This window comes from Arachis ipaensis, chromosome B10, assembly GCF_059453495.1.
Source record: "Arachis ipaensis isolate K30076 ecotype BB chromosome B10, ASM5945349v1, whole genome shotgun sequence".
NCBI lineage: Eukaryota > Viridiplantae > Streptophyta > Magnoliopsida > Fabales > Fabaceae > Arachis > Arachis ipaensis.
Genome location: NC_142435.1, coordinates 131,136,958 through 131,156,622, shown reverse-complemented (window position 1 = coordinate 131,156,622; position 19,665 = coordinate 131,136,958). Strand labels below are relative to the sequence as shown.

Below are 19,665 nucleotides of genomic sequence, written 5' to 3'. Positions count from 1 at the left end.
GCTACTCTATATTAGTGTAGCCTTAGGTCTCTCATTATTTTTTTTATTTTTTTTAATTTTCTATATATATATATATATATATATATATATATATATATATATATATATATATATAATATTCTAATAATTTTTTTATACAACATAATATTTAATAATATTATTACATATATAATTTTACATTTTTAATTAAATGAGTTAAATATTATAAAATAAAATTAAACAAATAATTATACTAAATAATTTTTTTAAATAATAAAAATTATCCTTACACAATTCAAAGACATAATCTTAAGAAGCAATTAACAATCAAAATATAACTTAAGATAATTTAAGTCACATGAAACTTGTATCACATATCAATTAAAATGCAAAGTTTGCACTCTATATCCAAAAAGAATTTAACAAACAAAAAATCGTTAATCTTCTAATCTTGGCATAATGACTAAAAAATGTTTTGAAGCACCTTCAAATTCTTCTCAAACACATCTTTTTCATGCTGATCTTCATCACCATCAAGAAAACTCCTGGCCTTAACAATTGTATCAGTGTTCGTTCCCTTGTTCATTCTCTTGTTCATTCCCAGCAAGAACTAATTTCCAAGCAGTTACTGCCCTGCTTACAGCTGCAAATTATCATAATTCAAAAAGAGAAGCATGTAAGGATTTTGCATACTGATTCACCACCATACGCAATCAATACAAGATTATGTTGAAGGAAATGACCGGGCTACTTACAAATATTCTTTTGACCAGTCTCGCGACACATGAAGAAAACAAAATTATAGAACCAAATGAATTCTGAAAAGTATCCCTGGCAAGAGCAACAAATAAAGCACATGTTCCAATTGCAAGTATCAGATTAAAGATGAAAAATACAAGAAAACAAACTTGTTGCTTTTTTATTATTCTCATTAAAGATGAATGCTAAATTCACAAAATCATGCCAATCAGTTTAATTTCTAGTGCAAAAGGGAAAAACGGCGTTGTTTCAAAGAGTAAAGTGAGAATCATCAACCTAAATTGTAAAATTAAAAATGAATTGAGACAGATATATCAATTTTGCACCAATATCCCAAATGCAAAAGGAAAAACCATAAAATAAATAAAATTGTGCTCTTTCCACTGTTATTTAATCATGTCACTCAATCAAACACAACACAACAAAACAAAACAAAACAAAATTTTGGGGGTACCAATAATGGTAGGAAAAACCATGGAAGCTGGAAAATAACAAAACTAAGGGTAAATCAAATAAATAAAGAAAGAAAAGAAAAGAACATTGCTCACAAAAGCTAAACAAAATTGAGGTTGTATTATTGAAAAGATATACGTATAGTTAACTAGTCTAGCCATTTAAAAAATAAATAAAAAACAATCTTTTAAATAAAAGCTAAGAATCCCAATTCTAGAGTCCTAGATTGCATTGAAGCCATGTGAAAAATTGGTCAATTACCTTGATAAAGGACATCATCATCAGCATCATCATCTACTTGAAAGTTATCAGTTTTGCACTTGATATTGAACCACTTATTGACCAATGTCTTGGGCCATGAAAGCTTCACTAAATAAAGGAGAGTAAGCAATGGCTATGGCAAAATGCAATTGCCAATGAAGCTTGGAAGCACAAATGTCATTTATTTTAAATCGAGCATTGCTTTTCTTGGAAGCACAAATGCCATTTAACAAATCCTGTTAGTCACATTGATCACTTCAATTTCATAATTCAACACATACAAATTAAGAATACGCACTATAACAAATAACAAGTATTGTAGTAGGAAGTAGTCAAATGCAACATATTTCAAGTCTTAATTTAGCACTAATTAAAAAGAATGCAATGTTGGATGAGAAACGAACCACGTGTCTGTGTTGCTCGAACCTTTCACGGAGGTTAGCTACCTGAAAAAGATGATAAGAACAAGAAAAATGGTTAAATAATTAAAGTTAGGGACCCAAAGTAAAAAAAAAAATTAATCAGAAGGGTGAAAGACCCGGTAATATCAATGTATATCAATTTAGCTTAGCTTGTGAAGGTGGGAAGTGTGAGAACTCATCATCAAACAGAAAATTATTGAACAAAAAGGAAATGTCAAGAATAATACATAAAATCATAATTAGTTTTCTATTTCAAAATTCAAAACAAAACTGAATACAATGCTATAAGGGAATCACAAATACAGGGAGAATTTTACACATGTATCAGCACACTGGATTAGTGATGGCAACATCAGGAACATAAGCTAGCACCAAGATGATAGGGTATGATGAAGGGTCTTGCGAGAAAGCAGAGGAAAAAAGATAAACAAATAAACGGGTAATAGACAAAGATAAACAAATGCACAAATCCAGGCACAAATTCAAAAGTGCAAAAAAACAAGAATTCTAGCAAAGAGAAGTGCACAAAACTAGAATTACAACAACCAGAATTGCCCAAATAATTTTCAGCCATAACAACACAACTTCAAGTGTTAAAGTGTCAATAAAGCCAACAACATATGATTTTCAGCCATAGCAATTAACTTAACCATATGCAAATATAAGAGGCATAACATATTATACATATACCTAATATATTATACATATAAAAAAAAGGGGACAAAAGAAATCCTAATATATTATTATTTATTTTAAATAAGAATCCTAAAGTGTACTTTGGTTTTGGTTTTGCAACTGCGTTCTAAGAATTTAATTTTATATGATTTTTTAAAAATCGGCTACTGATTTAGTACACTTCAGAAAAACAGCAAGCAGTAACCAATTTAGAAAAATTATATAAAATTCATCTATGGTTGGATTCTCCTAAAGTTTGGTGTGATTGAACTAGACTTACCCATCTTTCACCCAGTTTAAGTCCCAGAGTATTTTCACTTCTCTAGAAAAAGTTATGCCTCTCGAAATATGGTTTTGTTTTAAGGAAAGGGTGCTGTCGCAGCAGTGAACAGCCCTGCTTCCAGAAGACACAACTTTCTCTATAAAATTCAAATTGTCCTGAAATTTGGACATAAAATATTAGACATCCTAATATTTCATTCATCTTTAGTTTCACCTCCAAAGAGTTTCAGAGTATTGAGATATGTAGTTTTGAAGTTGCTGTTCCAGAATTCGTACAGCATTGTTTCTGCAGAAAATGACCATTTTCTAAAAATCATATCTCCCAAACCACACATCGGAAAATTCTGAAATTTTAGAAAAATAATCTAGACATCTTAAGGTTTCATAGAAAAATTATTTCACTCATTTTTAGTGGCTAGATTGCTCCCAGTTTTGTTCACAAATTGCTGCCCCAAACTGCATAATTCTGCAACATGTAACCTCGGGTTTTGAGAGGTCAAAAATTGATTCCTAGCTTTTCACTCACTCTAACCTTCCATTCTAACTTTCTTTATCTATTGTAACTTGTTGAAAAGATTAAATCAGCTCCAAGTGTTCAGGATTAATAAATCACCATTTTTTGTCACTTTTTACATTTAAGCGTACTCATATGAAATCAACAATTTCTGCATTACTCAACGTAACATAGCAATCCAGCCACAAATCACTCAAACAATTCACATATATTATCATCAATTTACTGCATCATATATAACAAATAGACCAGCATCATCTCAAATAATCATTAGCATGTATCATCAATTAATTCAATCATGAAACTTGGCTTCTAGCCTTTCAACAAATTCTGCATTCTAACAAACTTAGATTTTACATGTATAAGCCTATTGCGCATTTCATCAAACAGCTCAAGTGCAAAATCACCCGAAGGAGCACACAATCAATAAGCTCATAAATCAAACCAGCAACATTATTAACAAAACGCGCAGGCTTCCTATCTCTATCTCAGCATGCATATTTCTTACCATAACAAAACAGATCATCCAACATTCAAAAACAAAAACAAGTCTTTATATAGATAAACAAAAATCAATACATTCAAATAAAGCATCAATACCTTTATATAGATATTTTACCTCTCGAAAGTTATAAGCTGATATAGTTAGGTGAGTGCAGTAATTAACTACCACTTTTCAACAAAAAATCAGCAACTTCAGCTAATTACTTTCCACTAAGATTTCTAGGAACGTAGAACTATATATAATAAGAAAACATCACATCAAATTAATTAAGATTAAGAAGAGAACTAGATGAAATTAGTGTTGTTGGTTGGGTTAGTTGCAGCCTGATTTTTATATTGGAAATTAATCATGATGAATTGAAAAAAAACATACCTTAGCTGCTCTTGTTCTTGCCCTTGCCCACCTTGACACAGCAGATTCTTGTTTCTCCACATCAAAGAATGAAACTGAACTCCTTTTAAGAGTAGCAAAATCCAATGTCTTCCACCTTCATCATTCAAAAACATTTAATTATTTACATGTATAAGATAGAAATTTAATCAAACATCTAGGGCGCACCAATAAAAAAAGGCATGTTTTCATGAAAAACTAACCATAGTTCCTCCACTACCACAGCACAATCTGCCAAGTTTCTTCTGGTACGGTAACTCTTATAAACCTTCTGCAGCTTGGTGGCAGCTGCATCAAGCTCGCTTTGGAGAAAAAGAAATTAACAAAAACACAAAAAATGCTTGACAATTAGTACTGTAGTAGTAATCGTAGGCAAGGAATCAAATTTTTGGATGCTTTGGTGGAATCAAATTAGTACTGTAGTAGTAATCGTAGGCAAAGAATTTATACAGCTGTTTTTATCCATATGTAATGTAATTGACTCAAAACTCGGCTAATAAAACTCTTATTTCCAGTGTGCTTCATCAAATAACAGTATTATACATTCTAGAACCAAGTTTTTTCCTTTTTCCCATTTGCTGTTATTTTTTTGACACATTTTAATTGGCTATTATCACTAAAATTCAAAGCATCTATGAAAAATAACCAAAAAAAGCATTTGAAAAGCATCAGAGAGGAATATAACTTGAAGCTAGAAATTGAAAGCAACCACTATATTAAGGAATGCGTATGAACCAAGACATAAATCAAAATATTTCAGTGTGAAACCTGTTCTTTTCACTAATTTTTCCTTAAGATGCTAAACTAATTGAAAACCTAAAATTCGAACCCAAAACCCCCAAAAATTCACAGAACCAATTGAAAATTGATACATACCTTCTCTATCTTAATTAGCCGTTGCAATTCATCATCACTATCAAAACCATACCCACTTTCGAACTGAAAAATGAGAGCGAGTTAGAGAATGAGCGAGAAATGGAGGATACAGAACAGAGAATTTTACCTGGTGACAGAGGATATGACGCTGGTGATGAGCGGCGACGGTGAAGAAGAGATGAGCGGCGACGGTGAAGAAGAGATGAGCGACAACGCAACAGCTTGGTGACAAAGCATGATGGCGGCGAGACATCCCTTCGAGCTCCTCGGCGGCAGCACAGCAGCCCAACGGTGGCAGAACGGCGATGGCAACAAGCCCTAGCAACGGCGATGGAGCTTCAGTGGCGACGGAGCACCCCCTTCTTCTCTCCTCCATCGCGTTTTCTCTTTTCCTCGAGCTCTCTCTCTCTCACTGGCGCTCGACAACGACGGCGGTGGAGCCTTAGCCGGCGTCGTCCTTTCCTTTCTTCCCTCACTATTCTTCTTCTTCCCGTTCTCCCTTTCAGATTTCTTCCCTCTTTCGTGTATGGGTGGAGTGAGGATGAGGGTGTATGTCGCGTGAGTGAGGGTGACTGGGTGAGGGCAAATTTTTGCTGAGTTTATTTGAGGGTGTGTTGTGTGCGAAAGGGTTGGCGAAGGTGAGGGTTATGTGTGAAGGTGAGAATGGCGAAAGGGTGTGCTTCTGGAGGGAAGAGGGTTTCCTATGCGCAAAGTGTCTCGTGGGTGTGTGTTCTTCTGGAGGAAATTGAAAGGGGAACAAAAAATTTACTAAGTGTTAGGGATTTGCCATACATACATTAGGCATAACTTTTAAAAAGCACCCAAAACATAATAAATAAGTTACTTTTTAAAAGCGTTCTCTTTGATACGAAAAGTGAACCCATAGATATCAACCTACGGCTACGCTTTATAAGTGATTTCTATAATACCTAAGGCTACGCTTTTTAAATGATGTCGCATTTGTGTATCCTTTTCTCTTATAAAAAGGCAACACGGAGAAAAGCGTAGCCTATTCTATGAATAGGCTACGCTTTTCAAATGTAGCTTAAAAAAAGTGTGGCTGAATGGGTATTTTTCTTGTCAACGTTGGAAAAATTAGGGACCAAGATTGAAAAGAACAAAAAATCATGCTACCCTTCATCTTCCACTTTCTCTGCTGCCATTGTTGTTTGCCTCAATTATCGAGTCACTGCAATTATATCTAGAAGGAGGCGCGATGTGGCAAGGAGGCAGAACGGAGGCGCAACACTAGAGGAGGCAGAACAGAGGAGCGGCGCTGCGAGAGAGGAAGAACGCAGGTCGGCGCCAAAGGAGAACGTCAGCAACGACGCCCTTTCTCGCCGGCGGCGCCTTCTTCTTCCTCTTCGTTCTCCACCCTTCCCTCCTCTGTGTTTGTGTTGTTGAAGGAAAAACAACAAATGACTGTAAATGATGGATGAAGGGCATTTTTGTCCAAAAATTAGAGAAAGGATGATTTTATAATGTTTTGTAACGTTGGGGATGATATTAATAACGAAAAAAGGTCGGGGACGATTTTGATTTTAACCCAAGACCTTAGAGATGAATAAAGTACTTAACCCCAAAATATACTATTAACAACAAAGAATTAATCTTTTAGGAAGAGAAAGATACTTTCATAAAGTAAAAATCGTTGGTCGGAATATAAAATGGGAAAGTACATATACAAATGATACCTGATGTAATAGAGTTATATATAAATTAGCCATCGAAATCAAACAGCAATAACCTCAACTGTGGCAGAATCATCTGCACCTTTCAAAAATTTGGAAAAAACTGAAACTAAAGAAAAGAAAAAAGGCTAAAAGCCTACTACTAATGCTAAAATTGTATTTAGATAAAACACTTTTAATCTTCAAGCTCAACAAAAATGAGTAACATGCTAAAAAGTATGTTTTAATTTCAACAACATTTTTAAATTTTTGCCAAAGTTGCATAGACATCATAGCATATATGTAAGAATCGACCTAATCGCTTTAGTAAAATAATAATTTTAAGTGCTCGGAGTAGATTCAAAATTTAGAAGTTTTAATTTGAAAATATAAAGGTGAAATTTGATTTCAATGAATTTTTCTGAGTTGAAAAATGTATCTTTTTCGAAAAGTTTTGTAAAAATGCGTACTGGCGATTAAGCCGGCAGTACCGGCTCTAGTCTGTCCAATACCGCGTATTTTGAAAAATAAGATTTTGAAAATTGATTTATTGTTTTGAAAGGACAAAAATAATTTAGAATCGAAAACCGGGCGCTAATCTTAAAGGTTTTGGCCCAAAGTGGGCCAAACGGACCTAAGACGCTAATGGGTTAGACCGGACCCAAGTTGGGCCCAAGCCCAACATATATATGCATCCTTTAATGAGATTTCAGGTTATTTTATCCTAATTAAGAGAGGGGAGGCGCTGATGAGAAGAGAGAAGAGAGGAGATGGGTTTTATTATTCACCTCCATCTTCTAGGAGCCATAACTTGAGCTACGGAACTCCCATTGACAAGCCGTTTGTGGCCACATGAAGCTCTTGTCAAACTCTTCGTTTCTATCTAAGAAAATCTGGTAAGAACTCAAAACTCACACCCCAATTTCTTCTCCTAACTTTCTGCATTTTTGGGGTTTGGTTTTGAGTAAGTTTTGTGGTTTTGGTTGTTTAGGTGATCTCTAGTAGCGGATAATTATTGAATTTTACCCCTAATCACCGTTGGATAAGGTAAGGAACCTCTATATCCTTGTGGTTTAGTGTAGTGTGAGCTTTAGTTGTTAATGCATGATTATGTTGTATGTATGAAGCTTGTTTTTGGAGTTGGTTGTGGCTTTGGTGGTTTGGAGCTTGATGGAAGCTTGTTGGAGCCAAGCTTTTGGTGTTTGCGCATATTGAGAATCGGCCAAGGTATGGTTTCGGTTTTCTTTATGTAATATGTAATATTTCTGGAAATTTAGGCTAGTGGACCATAAGATAGGATTGAATGATGTTGGTGTATGCCTAATTATTTATGAAATTATGTTGTATGATGAAGAAGATTATAGAAAATGTTGGAATGTATAATACATGTTTATGATGCTTGTTGAAGGATATTGATGATTATGATGTGTGATGATATATTATGATGATGATTGTGGGTTTTGAATCTTGTGGTTAGTGATGATATTGAATGGTGTTAATTTTGAGTTAATGTTGCATGAGGATTCATTATTGATGTTGATCTATGATTGATGGTGGATGACTATTATGATGATGATGATGGGTGGTAAGTGAAGTATTTATGTATGAGAAATTGTTGATGTGTAATGTTGTTGTGAAATGTTTGGGAGCTTAATAATTTGATGATGAATGTTGAGAATTATTATGGTTGTTGAGAGTTGTTGGTATTGTTGATGATAGATGATGAATCATGAAAATGTTATTGATGAATGTGGAGAATTAGGAGTGTTTATGATGATTTTAGATGTTAGAGAATAATGATTTTGATGGTGTGGAATAGTGTAAATGGGAGGTTATTAATGGTTAAGTTTGAGGAATAAGTGGTATGGACTTTTGTATTGTTTTGGTAGAAATTGGATTGTGAGTAGTTTGGTTTTGAAATAAGAGTTTTGGTGAAAGTAAGTTTTTAAAGTTTTTGATAAAAATGGGTTTTAGGCCAACTTTAGCGGATCATATCTTAAGCTACAGTTTTTGAAACAGAATGATTTTTATATCAAATTAAAGATAATTCAAAGAGCTTTAAAACGGTATAGATTTTATAGAAATATAAATTTTGTAGAGAAAGATATGATCGTTGAAAGTTTGGCTCAGAAATCTGAATTCTGTGAAGTTACAGAATTTGTGATGTCTGGTTTGTGTGCGCACGCACACTCCTGTGAGCTTTTAAAACTGCGCACACGCACAGCCTTGTGCGCATGCACACACAGGGGAAGGCTTGCTGATGAGAGTGCTAGCACGACCTGTACGCACATACAACCAACGAAGTTTTGCAACCTGTGCGCACGCACACGTTGGAAGGTGCACTCTGTTGAGGGCATTCGCATGCCTTGTGCAGATGAACAGAGTTAAAATTTTTACTACCTGTTCGTAAGCACACCTCTATGCATACGCACACATTTTGAAATTTTTCCTGGGCGTGCGCACGCACACCCTTGTGCGTACGCACATGCCCTGTTTTTCAACTAAAATCTTGTTTTTAACTGTTTCACCTTCCTAACAAGCTTGTAAACTTCTGTGACACCTATTTAAGACATTTTGGCTTGTTTTGGATGTTAACCATAGAGAAGGTCTTGGGTGAAATTATTTGGGTATTACTTTGAAAAGTTAGAGGACGGAAGTTTAGGTTTCTGGTGTACTGGGAATGAGTTTGGTTGAGAGAGAAGGAAGAGTAGTGAACTTGGTGATTATTGACAATGAATTGAGAAACTGATGAACTAACGAGTTTGGAATGGAATTAAGAACTGATGATGGTTATTATGAGCTTGATGGATGTTGGATATGGAAAGTGTGTCAGGCACTATATCCTTGAAATATTGATAATGATAATTGAAGGTAGAATGAGTATGAGTGGAAGTGTGCTATGAGGCGTGGCCTCTGAGATTGAATATGTGATTACGATATGCATTGTTCTCTGTCGTAGGGGCTGAGGCAGTCTCCCGCCTACGCTCGGATGTGAGGCTTGAAGTTGGGTTCTCACTCATATGTATCGCTCAAGAGGAAGGTGGTAGGGCACTATCCCTCGGAATGTCTCCCTCTAAAAGGAGAAGGTGATAGGGCACTCATCCCTCGGAATTTTTCCTCCTGAGCATGGGTTTCTCTCTGGTTGCAAGGAGGTAGGGCACTAACCCACGGAATCATGCGACATCCAGAGGAAGGTGGTAGGGCACTCTCCCTCGGAACGTTTCCCTCTAAAAGGAGAAGGTGGTAGGGCACTTATCCTTCAGAATTGTTCCTCCTGAGTATGCACAACAGAGAGACTAATCCGGGAGTTGTCGTCTGGATTTTCTGTCGGGTTTGGCACAATAACCAATATGTGATATCACAGCCAATAGGATAGACATTTATCTTATGCATCTTCTGTATGTTTGCTTGCTTTGATTACTTGAGCTTGCCTAATTGTATAGAATGCTTACTTGCTTCTTGAATTACATGTTATATATGAATACTATCTGTGTTTTACTTGCGTGCATTAATTGTGATTGTCTGGTGCTGAGGAGGTTAGGTAGGCGGTGGTGATGGGATCGCACGGAGGTTAGGTTGGCGAAGGTTGTGGGATACAGCGGTGTGACTAGTTTTAGTTAGAAATCCCCTAATTTTAGATAACCCTGTATATTGTTTATGGTCTTTATTTATTTATTTGTGTTAAGCTTGAATATCCGTATGCGATGTGAAGTTCTAGAATTGCCTTCGGCGTCCCGGAGCCTTACATCTTACATTATTGGGCATTGTTACCATATTGAGAACCTCCGGTTCTCATTCCATACTTTGTTGTTATTTTTCAGATACATGTCGTAATTCATCTCGGTGAAATTGTGGACATGGTGGCAGAGCGGAGTAGGGTTTCTTCCTGGTTTATTTCTGTTTTATTTTTGTTGTAGTACTTCCTCTCACCCTTTTTGTTTTAGATTTTATGGCCTTAGAGGCTTATTTGAGAGATAAGTTGTATAAGCTGTTTTTAACTCCAAAACTCTGTATTGTTATGTCTGTATACACTAGCCGGCTTAAACTCTGCGAGTTGAGGCTAGTTCCTTATGATTATTATACTCTTATATCTATATATATGTTCTATTCTCTTGCATCTACACCTTGTATCTTATGTGTTAGCTTCGTGTGAACGTTTCGCGTTTTTGTAATTTGCTTTACGGCTAGAGGTAAGGCTTAGGGTAATTAGGGGGTTACAATATACCAATTAATTTATTATATCATATATAGAAAATATAACACACTTTCATGTGTGCAGAATAGGAATGCAGTATTGAACGATGAAATAGATGAAAAAGGAATGGTAAATTATGCATGGGACGTGAATAAATTACTGTAACTATGTTAAATATTGCATTTTGACATTCATTTTCATGTAGCTCACTGGTCTCAAATTCTCATGGTTTTCGAATTTTATCGACTAACATTAGTTTTAAATATAAAATCAACAAAAGAAGCCATTTAGATGAAGAAAAAATTGGTAAAATTATGTGTTCAGACGAAATGAGTTACAGTCATTCTCCTATATTACATTACACATAGAGCATTTTGAAAGCGAGCCATCCCAAAAATATTCATTTTTAAATAAAGTTTAACATGGTAAACTAAATAGGCATGCAAATGAAGTACCTCATAACAGCAATGGATATGAAGTTTCTTTAAATTTCTACAGCCAATAGGTATACCACATATAGCACCATCCCCAAGGTTTGAGTAGTCTACCTGTTGAAGAGTTTGTAGGAACTTACATCCTTCTCCATCCTCAAGAAGACCAACATCAACAATTCTTTGACAGTAAAGTAATGCCAACTCAATTAGACATCTGCCAATAGAAAGCCGAGCTTAGCACCACAAATGAAAAATAAACAGAGAAATAAACACAGCAAGCAATGAAAAACTTGACCAAAGTAAATATAAAGAGGACAAACATGTGTCCCATGCTTCCTTATGTTGCCTATTTATTGAATGGTTAATTCATTCCTTATTTCACATACATACTGACAAGATCTTCCAATGGATTCTAGTCCCAAAGCTCGAATATTGTGACATCCATTGACTTTAAGATGTGTAAGTTCCTTGCATCCAGTAACAATTGCTCCTAAACCCTTGTGACTTAGGAAATCCCTTGTGACTTAGGAAATCACAGTTACTTAGTATTAAATTCCTTAACTTCTTGCATCCATTTTTAATGGCAAACAAACCCCCGAAATTAACCATTATTCAAAGATAGGAGATTACTAACTCTAGCAGGAAAAAAATGATAGAATTCTTGGTAGAATCCAAAATTTAACAATTGGAGACATGAGGAAAGATTGTGCAATTACGTGCAACACTCACTACAAGAAAAATCACTTTTAGTGGCCATTGATGTCAGGATTTTTGCCAGTAAAGAATGTCATAAAAACAGTCGCGTTGTAGATATAGTCTCTAAACCGACAGAAATCCCTTCGTACAAACGTTTTGGTTGTCACAAGTAACAAACCCCTTTAAAATTGATAACCGAGTATTTAAACCTCGGGTCGTCTTCTCAAGGAATTGCAGGGAGGTATGTTCTTATTATTGGTTATGAGTTTGTAAATTGGGGTTCTGGAGTTTGGGCAATGGGTACAGGTATATTTTCAAAGCAATAAAAATAAATAAATAACTGTAAAATAAACTCTTGGCGAGGTATGAGAACTGGAAGTCCTATCCTGGTTATCCTTATCAATTGTAATGAGAATTGGATTTTTCTCCCACTTTGTTAACCTCTAACTATGAAGGTAAGTTAAGTGAATGAATTAATTTTTATTCCTCAGGTCCTAGTCTTTCCTTGGAAAAGGCTAGAGTTATTGGAACTTGAATTAATGAAATGAAGAAATCCAATTTTCAATCAATAATGAGTTTGATAACTCAAGTGTCTCCAATGACTCAATCAAAGCCAAAAGGGAAAAAAGTCTACTTGAATGAAAATAATTTGGATAAACAAAGAGCATTAATAAATTAAAAAGAGCAATCATAAGTCTGAAATACCTCAAATTATATTAATAAAAGCAATCCAATCTAACATGAAAGATTTATGAATCAAATGGGCAACATAAGTAATTAACAAATAAAAGTATTAGAGTATCTAAAAGTAGAAGAGAAATATAAATTGAAGAACATTGAACCTGGGATTGAGAGTCACTCCTAAAACTAAGAGAAATCCTAAATCCTAATCCTAAGAGAGAGGAGAGAACCTCTCTCTCTAAAAACTACATCTACTCCTAAAATTGTGAATTGTGAAAGCTTGTTGATGAATGGATGCGTTCCCCCACTTTATAGCCTCTAATCTATATTTTCTGGGCCGCAAACTGGGTCAGAAACAGCCCAGAATTCGCTGGTTGCGAATTTAAACACGCTGATTTTCGTCACTGCGACGCGGCCGCGTGGGACACGCATTCGCGTCGCCTAGCGTCAGAGAAACTATGGCATATTATATATCAAATCGAAGCCCTGGACGTTAGCTTTCCAACGCAACTGGAACCGCGTCGTTTGGACCTCTGTAGCTAAAGTTATAGTCGTTTGAGTGCGAAGAGGTCAGGCTGGACAGCTTAGCAGTTTCTCCAACTTCTTGTATTCCTTCCACTTTTGCATGCTTTCTTTCCATCCTCTGAGCCATTCCTGCTTTGTAATCTCTGAAAACACTTAACACATATATCAAGGCATCTAATGGTGATAAGAGAGGATTAATATTAGCAATATAAAGGCCAAAGAAGCATATTTTCAATCAAAGCACATAATTAGGAAGGCAAATGTAAAACCATGCAAATAGTATGAATAAGTGGGTAAAGAGTTGATAAAATCCACTCAATTGAGCACAAGATAAACCATAAAATAGTGGTTTATCAGCCATTTATTTTGTTTTTAGCAGCAATGAAAATAGCCGTTAATACATTTACCGGCAATTAGACATTAGTCATCTTATGTTTTGTCGCTAAAAGGTTTTAGCGGTAATTATAACATTTGCCAGTAAAGACTTTTTTAATGGCAGCAAAAAATATATAACCTATTTTACCGACAATTTATATGGCCACTAAAAATAATTCTAAAATTGTAATATTATTCACTTTTACCGGCCATTACTATTGCCGCTAAAATCTTAAGATTTTTTTTAGTTATATTATACTCATTTTCTTAGAAGCCAAAAACTATCTTTTTTTATCAGAATCTCAATTTTTTTGCCAATTATGTATAACGAGAATAAGTGCATTGTTCATAATAATTTGAGTTCACAAGATTACAAGGTGCTAAAAGACTGGTGCAGTGGTACCCTCAATAGTCAATATTTCGAACATACACGTGCTACTTATCATTTTGTTTATGAAAACAATGAAAGGATATAGTAAACAAGAACCACAAATCTCAATATCTCATTCGTAGGTGATTATGAACGAAATCAATGAGACGTGTATATTTTCTTTAGATTTTTGTGATGGTCTTGACAAATGAAACAAAAAGAAACATACTGAAATGCTATTAGTCATTCCGTGGTAATATTACTGTGAATATGTTTCAAATAGGGGTGTCCGCGGATCGGATTGGATCGGATATGGCCAAAATTTCGATCCGATTCGCACTAAAATCATCGGATCGGATCGGATCCAATATCCGCAGTTTTTAAGGTTGGATCCGATCCGATCCGATCCGCAAACTTGCGGATCGGATCGGATCGGATATCGGATATATCCGCAAAACACAAAAATATTTTTAAAAGCTTATTTTTATTAAAAAAATATCAATAAAATTTATTTTTTCTATTCTTTTAAATATGTTTACTCTTAAAATAATATTAAACATACTTTTCTTGAATAATAAATTAAAATAATTTAACATATATGATAATTATTAGTTAAAATAAAACATAAAAAGAATATTTTACTTATTTATTTCTTTATTTTTGCGGATACGCGGATATGCGGATCGGATATGCGGATCGGATACGCGGATACCAACACAAAATCCGCAATCCGATCCGATTAGTGTGTGGATCCGATCCGATCCGATCCGAAAGCCTTGCGGATCGGATCCATATCCGCAATTTTCGGATCGGATTCGGATAAACACCGCGGATATGCGGATCGGATCCGATCCATGGACACCCCTAGTTTCAAAACTGGAGCAGGTTGCAAATTACAATACATAAAACTATTTGCATTCATAGTAATAAAACATTTTGTCCAAGGTACCAAGACTTTGTGCCTTGCTCTTGAGATTAGAAATACATTTCCTGTGGCCATGACCCTTTTTGTGTTGTTCCCATTCATGTAATCCTCTTAGCACCCTGTCTCCACAGGCCTGCCAAAAAGCAAGTACATCATCAAGAAGCAAATTTTTATGAACCACAAAAATTTGATATTGCAAGCAGCACTTGCTTGTGCTTCGCCCATCACTAGTTACATGTTTAACTTATACTGCAATACTTTTGGCATCCGAACATGGATTTTCTGGTAGCTTTATAGTTTATAACCAACTGTTTTCCCAAAAAGCTTTTCTGTAAGTAAATGTTTGAAATTTGTGGTGTACACCAAGAATACAAAAGCAACGTAGAACCAAAATATAAAAAGTAAGCAAACAATGCAGTTTTCAAGAAATTAAAATTAAAAATTGCTACCCGGATTCTAAAAAGCATAACAGACCTTGCATATGTATTGAGTCCAAAGGTCCCTTTGATTAATTTTCACTTGGTGTCATTTGACATGCCACAAGTGGATGACAAGCTTCCATTCTCACACAAGAAGGAACCAACTACCTTTGTAGCTGACTCAACCACTTCGTCAGTCCATACATCCTCTGATTTGCCTAAACAAAAAGTGACCTAATCAATATAAAATGTTATTTTATGGCAATATAAAATGTATGTTCCAACCAAATAGTGTTTGCAGTCTATTGAGCATCCTCTTCTGCAATGATCATAGCTGCTTTATTAATCTGAGGTTTCAAAATTCAATTTTCTTTTAATTCCAGTCATATCAATGTAGAAAGGCAAAGACAAATGTCACATACGAAACATTTGAAATTTGATCCATTATATCAATTTATCTTGAATGAACATTGTTTCTTGCCACAATATGCATTAAATTTAGATGGAACCAAGTACCAACAAGAAAGAAAAATCAACAGCAGCTTTTTGGAACTGCTAAAGCCTATTAAAACACAACCAAATCTTGATATTTTACAAACTTATGCCATGTGAAACAAATCAGAAAAAATCAAACTTTTATATAAGAATCCACTCAAGTATCATGGGGTAATTTTGAATTGCATGGAGTGGGATAAATCAGAAAAATGACCTTTGTTTCCTTACTAGGCCTATATATATATATTCCTGTCAAGAATGCTTATTTAAGTAAGTCACAAAAAAATAACAGACAAGAGTGTAAAAATATAACAGACAAATTTTGAGTCAATAATATTATCAGGAATTACGTCACTGTTGAAGCCAGTGATGCTTTTTGAGTCAGAAACCTGAAAGAAAATTAAGCAATAAGCATTAAGCATAATTTCTTGAAACTTGGATCTACATTGGAATTAACTTCCTTAAAGAAAAGACAAAATAAAAAACAAAGAAAGAAGGGTCTAGGCACATACCGAATTCAAAAGAACAACTACCAAGTTATCTTGATAGTACTCAAACAGATAATAGTGCACTATAGCTTCCCTTGTAGACAGTGGCCATGAAAGCTTCATCCTTTCTTCCAAAATTTAGAGCAATGTAAGAATGACATAAAGCATTTTCTCTTGTCTTCTTTTCTCTATTTTAGGAAAATTAAAAGAAAATGATTGCTGCAAGAACAAACCTTACTAGTGATATTTGTTTCCCAATCTGGATCTTCTGCAGACATTCCACCGCAGTAATTTTAAAGGTTGGAACAATAATATGAGGCCACCTGAGAAATAGAAATTGTGAATAGGATATCAGCTAAAAAGTATGACTCAGATTTTCATAGTGATTCATTACTTAGAATCAAAATAATTTCTGTGGTGTACAGAAACATCCAAGGGCCATTTTTCTGAAAATAGTGATACCTTATACAGAAATTCATGATTCTAAAGCACATATTGTACCATGATTCTTACCATTTGTTATAAAGAGGTGTCTTCCATGAAAGGCATAAACCAGTAACAAAGAAAAGAATTCATCAAAATCCACATGTTGAAATGGCCTTTGGTGTTAAAAATCACAATGCTAACAACTTTGGTTGTTCTTATGGAACTCACAAACATCAACAGGCCCATCTACATAGACTTCAGCTAACAATGAATGAAACAGAGTTCCACATGGTTGATCCAAATCTCTCATCCTTCATACCCAAAGACTAATAAAGACTCTCACACACTCTTGTTTTGACTTTCTTATTGCCACCTTTGTCTCCTTCTTAGCAGTCTTATATTTCTTAAACTTTCTACAATATAGAAACCACTCTTTAAAGCAAACTAACAACAAGGATTTAAATAGACAACTTTTGAAATTTAGTAGACCGAAACCAAAAATCTGAGTATTTTACAGGGACCAAAAACTTATTTAAGCCTATAATCATTTACAAACTAAAGTGTTGCAACATAAATATTACAAGGACTAAAGTGAGTACATTTAATCTTTTACAGGCTAAGTTTTTAAATGAAAATTTTCCTAGGACTAAAGTGTAGTTTTACTTTCAATTTAATTATATAAAAGATACAGAAAGAAAGAACTTCTAATTGATATGACAAATTAAATTTCACGTAAGAAACTAGAAAAATATATGCTTAAACGAAATACGTAAAGAATGGGTAAAGAGAAGAATGGGCAGCTTACTGATACACGAAAGTTAGATTAAATGTTAATTCAGAAAACTTTAGAAAGTCAAAAAAAGAATTCACACGACTGAGTCCATGAGAGAGAACCTGTTGGTATTCCAGATCAAACTTTAGAAACTCATCATCACAGTTCTCAACCATGGTGGCCAAGCTCTTCAGATTCTTCACAGGCTTACCATTGAAAGCAAGAACCTATATGAATCCAAAAAGAGAAGGGGTAAGCATTTCAAATCAACCATTGATTAAGATCTATAACAATTAATAATTTAATATCAATAAATGTTCTCTTACCTGAGTGTTAACTATCTCCTCATATCCAATATTGATGTCAGACACCAGAACCTATATAGTAAAGTTTAAGTAAGAGCAAATGTTAAACAGCAAATCCATTAAAAAAAAGAAAAAATTAAAATAAGGGATAGCATAGGCCAAGACCTGAGAAACAACAAGAAGTTGCTCATCAACAGATTGTGCCATAGCATATAGATATTTCTCTAGGAGCTTCACTGGAGCATCAAACTCATAATCTTGTAGTTAACTTTAAGAAAGCAGAAAATCCACATGTTTGGTTGCATTTCCTGAGATGAAAGCTGAAGAAGGACCAGCACATGTGAAATTATCTTTGACAAAGGAGCATGAGGCTTCAAAGTAAGCATAAACCTCATATTCTAAGTTTTAACTGCTATCTCTATACTTACTTAAATTTCTTACAATCTCATCAATCTCAAATGAACAAAGAGCTTTGAACTCTATTCTAAAAAATAATGAGTGTAACACAAATTGTAACTTTAATATCTTATTGCTTGTACAATGCAAATCTCACTATTAAGTATTAACTAGTGAAGCAAAATGCAAATCGGTAGGATATCAACAACCTGAACGAATAGCTCGAGATCTTTGCCAATGTGATTGCGATCGAAGTGGAAAACGTGAATGTGGCTGCAGCATCGAAGAAGACGGCGTAGAAGCTAGAGGCTCTGTTATCGAGCGAAATCTTGCGGTGCGTGAGGGTGTAGTCTTCGATGGACTCGTTGGAGGAAATGGAAGGCAACACGTAAAGCACAATCGTGACGAGTACCAAAGGAACCGCCACCATCATCAGCGCTCGGCGGAGCTGGTAAGTCTTGTAGGAGGACGACTCGTGCGGCAACCGCAACAGCATTCTTCCGAATCTGAGTTCTGGCAGCTCCACGGAGGAGGACGATGGCGAGGTGGCAGTATGGCCGTCGAGGAGCTCGGTGGAGGATGGTGACCGGTGGCGGATCTTTCCATTGCAGGAAACGGCGGCGATGAGAAGAGTTCGGCGAGGAGGGATGGTAATGGTGGCTGGGTTTAGGGTTGGGTTTCAGAGAGTGAGAGAAAGGGGATGGGGTGGGTCTTGTTCTATTTTCTATTTGTCAATTATCTTAATTATAAATTTTTATGAAAAATATTTTGATAAAAAAATATCAACCATAGTACTATGGCCATTGAGACCATCTCTAGTAGGGAACTCATCTCAATCCCTATTTATACCCCACTTGTCATAAAAAGTAACTCCACATCAGCTTTTGCGTTATAAACAGTAAATAGGAACTCAAAGTATCTTTCTCTTTTCCATTAGGAAGAACTAACTTTAGTCCCTATTATGGTCCCACTTAATTAATTAATTAAAATTAATATAGTTACTATTTTTTTACAATAATATTATTAAAATTTATAAATTTAAAAATAATTTACCATTAAAAAATATTAATATTAAAAAATTAATAACTTCATACATAATAATAATACGCAATATATAATTCAAGATTAAACTAATTTGTAAAATTATATAAAAAAACATAATGCAAATCTATAGTTGACGACAAATATTGTAAAATTGATATATGTGTTCAATCAAGTCTTTTTTTATGTAAATAAATTTAATTAATTCTAATTTAATATAACATTATAAATAATATTTAATATTAATTTAGCATAATTATTTATATTAATTATGATTTAAATAATTAATATAAATTATTAATTAAATAAAAATATAATTATTAATTATATTTAATT

General features: G+C 34.6%; 2 protein-coding genes across 7 annotated transcripts; both read right to left on the bottom strand.

Moving 5' to 3' along the window:
• Window positions 1–14,272: 14,272 nt before the first annotated feature.
• Window positions 14,273–18,638, bottom strand: LOC107623831 (protease Do-like 9). 6 transcript variants are annotated; one of them, XM_088483065.1, is made up of 9 exons: window positions 18,498–18,638; window positions 18,058–18,212; window positions 17,914–17,964; window positions 17,710–17,814; window positions 16,623–16,712; window positions 16,414–16,513; window positions 16,252–16,290; window positions 15,462–15,624; window positions 14,956–15,120 (listed from the first exon to the last, which is right to left on the bottom strand). In XM_088483065.1, exons 2-5 carry the CDS (start codon window positions 18,097–18,099, stop codon window positions 16,683–16,685), a joined length of 228 nt encoding a protein of 75 aa, XP_088339191.1. In that variant the 5' UTR covers window positions 18,100–18,212; window positions 18,498–18,638; the 3' UTR covers window positions 14,956–15,120; window positions 15,462–15,624; window positions 16,252–16,290; window positions 16,414–16,513; window positions 16,623–16,682. The 6 variants fall into 6 exon arrangements, with proteins under 6 accessions (XP_088339185.1, XP_088339197.1, XP_088339194.1 ...); XM_088483059.1 differs by having other exon boundaries at window positions 14,273–15,120; window positions 15,462–16,290; window positions 16,903–17,814; XM_088483071.1 differs by having other exon boundaries at window positions 14,273–15,120; window positions 15,462–16,290; window positions 16,414–16,517.
• LOC148581742 (uncharacterized) lies at window positions 18,309–18,932 on the bottom strand. The gene has a single exon (XM_088483052.1). The coding sequence runs from the start codon at window positions 18,782–18,784 to the stop codon at window positions 18,455–18,457; it is 330 nt and encodes a 109-aa protein (XP_088339178.1). The 5' UTR covers window positions 18,785–18,932; the 3' UTR covers window positions 18,309–18,454.
• Window positions 18,933–19,665: the final 733 nt, after the last annotated feature.